Raw genomic sequence first — 7,926 nt, forward strand, 5'->3', positions numbered from 1 at the left:
GTCCACATCATTTTTAAGTAAAGTAAGTTTTCAAAGATGAAACATTCCAAATACAGGAGATGTCTACACCTTGTAGTGTCTGAAGTTTGTATACGCCTTTACCGAGTACTTGTATAACTCGGTAAGGCCCTTCCCATGTTGCTGCTAGCTTGCCATGGGCGTGAGGTATTCTTGCATCTTCTGTTCGTCTGAGGATGAGGTCTTGTTCGGTAAAGGACCTTGGTTGTACCCTTTTGTTGTACTTCTTTTTTATTATCGGCATTGCTTTTTGTCTTATTTCAGCCTTATTTCTGTCTTCGTCTACTATATCAAGCTCTGCTCTTCTGATGTTGTCATTTTCACTCGTTGATGTTTGTTTGGTTCGTGTTGAGAATATTGAAATCTCCACTGGAATCATTGCGTCTGCTCCATAGACCAACCTGAATGGGGTTTCTTGCATTGTTGTTTGCTTTGTGGTGTTGTAACTCCACAAAATTTTAGGGATGAGTTCGGTCCATTCGTCCTTCGCAGCGCCGAGTTTTTTCCTTAGTGCGTTGAGGATGACCTTATTAGCTGCCTCGACAAAGTAATCTCTTGTGGCTCTATTTCTCGAGCATGGGTATTACTCCCTCCAGGGTTCTTGGGGTCGTCAACGCCGCGGTTCTTGGTTGATTGTTCAGCTATTTTTCGAACCTCGGCCTGAAGTTCTACCATCATCGTCATCAGTTCAGCTAGTGTGGACTGTTGAATTCCGTTGTCTGCCATGTGTGGTGGGCCTGAAAGAAAAGAGAAAAAATGGCAGAGAGAGGAGTGTGGGTCAAATAAGTGGGCCCACGGTGGGCGCTAAATGTTCTGGCAAAGGATACTCTTTCAGATTATAGCTCGGATGCGTACTTCCTCTGTGAATCTCCGCCGGCTTGGAAGGTTATCCTCGGAACAGGGACGAGCTTGGTGTGGAACCTGCAAAGGGGACTCCGACGCTCAAGTCAGTGATGCTTCTTAAGAAAAGATGAATAAACGAGCAATATATTAAAGTGAGAGAGCCGTGTGTATTTTCTCAGTGCTAGTGGTATTTTCTGGATATCCCCCTGACAAGGATTAGCCGATGTGTTTATATAGTCGAAAGAGTCTTGGCTTTTTGCCGTTACGTTGAGCTATTGATTGGATTTTGGGAGAGTTCTGCTATGGTTTGTTGAGGCGAGAATCTTAGCTGTTAGTGATATTCCGAAGATTCTTTAGCTGTTAGATATGCTCGGTCAAAGTTACTGAAGCGGAGATTGTTAGTATAGATCATATATAATTAGATAAATATGTAAAATATTTTATATTGTTAAAAATTAAACTATAATTTGTATCTAAAAGTATAAAATAAAAATATGTATTAAATCAATTTAATAAAATATAAAATATTCTTATAGTATTATTTAATTAATAAATTTATTTAGTTAAAGTTTATCTCTTTGAATTTTTTTAACTCAACCTTAATATTTGTTGGTAAATTAAAAATATTTTTTATCTATCTAAGTAATTATCTCTATTATTATTATTATTATTATTATTATTATTATTATTATTATTATTATTATTATTATTATTTGAAATTAATTTTTTATTAAATGATTGTATAATTATAAGTAATATATAAAATATATAATGAGAGATTTGGTGTATAATTTTTTTCCTAAAATATTTTTTTTGTACATAATTCATAAAAAAATATTTTTTACTTTTATTATTTATTAGAAGATAATTTATTTATCATCTTAATTAATCTTATTTATTATTATTATTATTATTATTATTATTATTATTATTATTATTATTATTATTATTATTTAATTTATGAAAAAGTGAATTAATGACCATATTATTACTTATTAATATATCAATATTAATAATAAATAAATAAAAATTTATTTAATATTTTTATGTTATTTATTTTTTATATGCTTTTATATGTTTAATAATTTTTTTGTTATTTTTATATGCTACATATTTGTCTTCGCTACTTAAAATTTTTGGATCTATTGAAGATAACAATAAAATATTTTAAACATTTTAGAAAATAATTTTTTTATGTCAAATATGAGATTCATGTAGCATTGCTCTGTTATAAATGTAGAATATTTAAAAAATATGGATCATTACTATTAATTTATTCTAGATATGATAGATATGAGTCATGGTTTATTTAACCGGAGGCATCCATGAGAAATCAAAGAAAAATATATTGGGTAAAAAACCCAAATAAACCAAGCTGAAAAATTTATTACTCAAATCAGCCAAAATAAAAATTATTTCAGCAATCCATCAATGGCCATTTATATAGAATTTGAATCAATATGATTTGAACTACAAATATATGTAATTCGAAACAACTTGCTTCGAATTACCGTTTGAAAGAATATGCATGTAATTCGAATCAAGTAGATTCGAATTAGAGAAGGGTAAATCGAATTGACTCGATTCGAATTAGTAGGCTCATGTGACTCTATGGAGTTCGAATCATATTGATTCGAATTATTCAATGTTGGTGACACTAGGTAGTTCGAATTAAGTTGATTCGAATTACTAGTGAGTTGCCTATATAATGCTACGTTAGTTGGATATATATCAATTTTTTTTTTCACATTCTTACTTGGATAGTTGGATATATATCTTATAGTTGATACAAAAGATATTTACTGTATAATTTTATTTTTCTAAAAATATTATATATATATATATATATATATATATATATATATATTAAAATTATATTTTTTATTATTTGACAATAAAATTAAAAATTAAAAATTAGGAATTAAAATTAAAAATTAAAATATTTATGAGCTATCAATTCGAATTCCATACAATACTCTTCTGTCCATTCTTGATTGCTCATGAATATTTTTTAATAAATTTATTTAAATTATACCACAAAAAAATATTTTATTCTATGCAAAACAATTTAAAAAAATGGCTTAAAAAATGTTAGGAGTACTATAACAATTTGTAATATTCTAATGACTTAGGTACTCAAATTTTAAATAAAGTACTCTACATAGTCAATAATAATTTAGAAATTAAAAAAATATTTTATTCCATACAAAACAATTAAAAATATATTTTATTTATTTTTCCACACATATTTCCTAGTCATTATATTGCCATTGGAATCCTCATATATTTCTAATTTCTCAACCTAACCTTCACAAATTCTAACACAATCTTCATATAATTTTACTTGAGATATGTGTCTCATTTTTTGTGATTTGTATAAGTGAGTCAATATATATAAATGGGTAATAGACGTATCAGTACAAGTTTTATTATTGACTAATGATAACTCTATTTATATTAATATAGAGAGTAAATCAAATAAATATTTAAATTATTGGTCTCTAAAATTTGAAAAAAAAATATTATTCTTCGTTATAAATATGTTTATTATATTTTTTTTTATTTTTAAAAGTTATTTTACCAAACACAATTATAGTACTTGTGCTTATTAAAAACTATTTTTAATGTGGTTTTACCAAACGCAAGTGCTGTAGCTTTTAAAAAGTCGTCTTTTAAAATACAGCTTTCATAAGCTACTCTTAAAGAGTAAAAGCTTTACCAAACAAAGCCTTGTTCAAATTATACGGTGAGCAATTCGAATTTTATACAATACTCTTCTGCTAATTCTTCATAGCTCATGAATATTTTTTAATAAATTTATTTAAATTATACCACAAAAAAATATTTTATTCTATGCAAAATAATTTTAAAAAAATAGTTTAAAAATATTTTTAAAATTATTTTGCATAGAATAAAATATTTTTTGTGGTATAATTTAAATAAATTTATTAAAAAATATTCATGAGCTATCAAGAATAGGCAGAAGAGTATTGTATGGAATTCGAATTGATAGCTCATAAATATTTTAATTTTTAATTTTAATCCCTAATTTTAAATTTTTAATTTTATTGTCAAATAATAAAAAATATAATTTTAATTTTAATAATACTTTTTAAATATTTCTAAAATTGTGTAATCATCAAAATATATATATATATATATAATATTTTTAGAAAAATAAAATTATACAGTAAATATCTTTTGTATCAACTATAAGATATATATCCAACTATCCAAGTAAGAATGTGAAAAAAAAAATTTGATATATATCCAACTAACGTAGCATTATATAGGCAACTCACTAGTAATTCGAATCAACTTAATTCGAACTACCTAGTGTCACCAACATTGAATAATTCGAATCAATATGATTCGAACTCCATAGAGTCACATGAGCCTACTAATTCGAATCGAGTCAATTCGATTTACCCTTCTCTAATTCGAATCTACTTGATTCGGATTACATACATATTCATTCAACCGTAATTCGAAGCAAGTTGTTTCGAATTACATGTATTTATAGTTCGAATCATATTGATTCGAATTATATATAAATGGTCATTCGTAGATTGCTGAAATAATTTTGTTTTGGCTGATTTGAGTAATAAACTTTTCAGCTTGGTTTATTTGAGTTTTTTACCCAAATATATTCATATTGACGACGTATACTGCAGACCATCGGGTAGGTAACAAATGCTTTCCATGAGTTCCAAACCAACATGAACTTGTACTCAAATACTAATACGGCATGGCTTTTTTTTGTTTTAAATAAAAAAGAAGCAGCATATCCATAAAACTAGTTGGCACTGGGAATACCAGGTACGGGATTAAAAATGTGTACCCGTATAGTGTTTGTTAGTTTGTTACTTTTCATTTTATTTTGAGCTGCATGAACTGGAAATTGCCACAGGACGAGGTTGGGACCACCCATTAAGTTGGTGAAATCGCAAAAGCTGGTAACTGTTCACACCGTGACGTGGCAAGACCATCTCATGCAATGAATGAAGTTGGCTTCATCATCCACAAGTTCACCATCACACACCAACCCCAACCCCCAATCAATATGGCGGATTGTTTCTAATATGGACACATTAATATTACTCAGGTTACTAATATCACCAAAAAGTAGGAATATTAAGCCTTTTAATTTGGCCCAAACACAACCCTAGCATCGGTCTTTAAAGCACAGTCACACTTTTATTGTAGGCTGTATTTTTAAATTTTCATATTCCATTGAAACATATATACACCTTTTTAGTTTTTAATGTTTCACAAGTAAAGGCGAGATACAAGTGAACCGATTTTCAAAAACATCAATAGTAGCTGGCATCCAGTTGTTGACAGGAATAACAATAATAATAGGAAGAAAATATTAAAGTTATCTTATATAATATTATATATATAATTTTTATAATTATATATTTAATATATTTAAAATGATATGATTATTTTAATAATGATTAATAAATATAAAGTAAGATAATTTTGAGTTGTTTGAACTAAATTAAAACATTACTTTGTGTGACATTTATTTATTGCGCTATATGCGTGCTTAGTAAACAACGAAGGAGGAAGAATTCATGGAAAGCAGAATCACATGAAGTGTTCAATCCATCACACAACTCATCCCCGTTCCCCACTTGGCCTTCAAACCCTATCATCAGGTCGTCACCAAAAGTACGTGTTAGCGTTAGTTACCCGCTCCTCTTTGCCTCCCTTCCCCTGCCCTCTATATAGGAAAATGCTCTGACACTAAATTCTAGTTATAAATATCCGATCTGCTTACTATAATTTCTCCTCTTCTTACTCCTTAATCAATTAATTAATTAATTAACAGTAGGGTAAAAGGAAATTCCAGAAACATTGAGGGAAAAAATGTGATGTAACTATAACAGGCAAACAAATGAATATGAATATGAATAATTAGATAGACTCAGCAACATGAAGAGGAAAAAGTAGAATTAGAATGAGGGGTGGGCAGGCGGCGGCATTATATTTGGATGTTATGTAGCCGCCAGATTGCTACGTAAGACATACATACATACAGAAGCTAAAGAACGTAACTGAAACACAATCTATACATGACAATGATATCCCTTCTTTCTTTCTCATCACCTTAAAACTTCTTTAACATGACCAAGGCACGCCACCGGGTTTCTTGTTTATATTAGCATGGATTCTTTTCACTTTCAGAGGAATTCAAATTCTCAAGGTCAAGTTTGGCTCTACAAACCGGACACAGAGGGTGTTCTGAGAGCCAGGTATCCGCGCATTCAAGGTGAAAGCCATGGTTGCAACCGGGAACCATCCGAACAGCTTGTTCGTGGGCGATGTCATCGAGGCACACTGCACATTCGCTAGGGGACAGCAGGTCCTTGCCGGTAACCTTGGGGAGCTTGTCAAGGTCGGAGGGGGAGAGGCCCTTCACGGAGAGGGTTTTGGCTGGGGGCGGAGGGAGGTTGGGATGGTGTGCGGTGGCGTACCAGAGAAGGCAGATGTACACTATGAAGACGGCGCTCATGCCCAGGCACGGCAGGAACAGCGCCAGCAGAACTGAGTCCAGCATGTCCAGTTTTTTTAATTAATTTGAAACGAAAGAAGAAATCAATCGAGAGAAATCAGTGTGGGGGTGGGAGTGGTTGGTACAGAACTATTGAAGAGGATGAGTGGCAGATGCAAGGCAACATCTTTTCTGAGCTGCTATTACTCTAGCATCAGAATAACAGAGAAAGAGAAGATAGAACAGGGGAAGCTGTGTGTATGTGAATACAAATGCCTTTGCCCCTTTCATTTTATATGCCTACGAATTTGTTGAACGGTTATTTTCTCTCTTTTTTTTTTTTCGGGCTAAAAAAAACGTGTTGTCAATATATTTCTCACTATATGCTATCTCCTTCGAACTAATTAATAATTACTAACATTAAAAGATGAGAAATGTTTGAGATTTTTTACTTAAATAAATAAAAAAATCTAATAATTACCAAAATAAATAACTTAAAAAATAATTACCGATTTAAATTCTTTAGTCTTATCTCGTTTACACTGTAAACGAGATGGCATTGCGTGTATCACTGTAAACGAGATAAGACACGTCAGCTGCAACGTGTCTTATCTCGTACACGTCAGGCGCCTATAAGACTATCTCCTATAGGGAACTCATTCCAGTCCCTATTTATGGTCCACCTGTCATAAAAAGTGGCTCCACATCAGATTTTGCATCATAACCAATAAATAGGAACTCAAAGAATCTCTCTTCTCCATTAGAAGGAACTAACTTTAATCCCTATTGTGGTCCCACTTAATTAATTAATTAAAGTAATTAAAATTAATATAATTATTATTTTTTATAATAATATTATATAAATTTATAAATTCAAAATAATTCAATATTATAAAATACTAAAAAAAAACTTAAATTTGATTAGTATTTTAAATTTTATAAATAAAAATAAATAATCCAACTAAAAATTATTTTATAATATATATAAATTAAATTTATTTTTTATGTAAAATAAATTTAATTAATTATGATTTAATATAACAATATAAATAATATTTGATATTGATTTAACATAATTATTTATATTAATTATAATTTAATATAACTAATTATTAAATAATTAATATAAATAATTAATTAAATAGATATATAAGTATTTAATATATATTTAATATATTTTTTATTTTTTTATTAACTTACCACATGGCATGATTTTATTGGTTGTTGCAAGTCCCTGTTTAGAGGGACTCTCAACCTTGATCCCCGTGAAGAGCCCTCTTTCTCTTTTCACTCCAATGGTAATTGAGTCCCCATATGTCAGAAGAGGAACTCTATTTTTTAGCATTGGAGTTGCTCTAAGTATAAGTCGTTTACAAAGAGTTTTTGGACCCTATTTTGACTTAGTCAAACTCTTTCTCCCCTATTTTTTACCATTTTCTACCATATTTGAGTCCAATACGGTAATGGCACGCCAAGCAAGAAACGATGGGGATATCAACAGACTAAACGAGACGTCGCATTACGTTGGGGTGGCCGACTTCGAAGTTAGTTGCGTTATGTTCGGT

The 7,926-nt window shown here is 30.1% G+C and overlaps 1 protein-coding gene and 1 pseudogene across 1 annotated transcript; both read right to left on the reverse strand.

The window, feature by feature from the left end:
• Positions 1-13: 13 nt before the first annotated feature.
• LOC148554388 (uncharacterized) lies at positions 14-439 on the reverse strand. Its single transcript, XM_088489707.1, has one exon. The coding sequence runs from the start codon at positions 437-439 to the stop codon at positions 14-16; it is 426 nt and encodes a 141-aa protein (XP_088345833.1).
• A 5,364-nt stretch (positions 440-5,803) lies between these two features.
• LOC107647891 (E3 ubiquitin-protein ligase ATL23 pseudogene) lies at positions 5,804-6,636 on the reverse strand (annotated as a pseudogene).
• Positions 6,637-7,926: the final 1,290 nt, after the last annotated feature.

The sequence above is a fragment of the Arachis ipaensis genome, chromosome B6 (genome assembly GCF_059453495.1).
Source record: "Arachis ipaensis isolate K30076 ecotype BB chromosome B6, ASM5945349v1, whole genome shotgun sequence".
In the NCBI taxonomy this organism is placed as follows: Eukaryota; Viridiplantae; Streptophyta; class Magnoliopsida; order Fabales; family Fabaceae; genus Arachis; species Arachis ipaensis.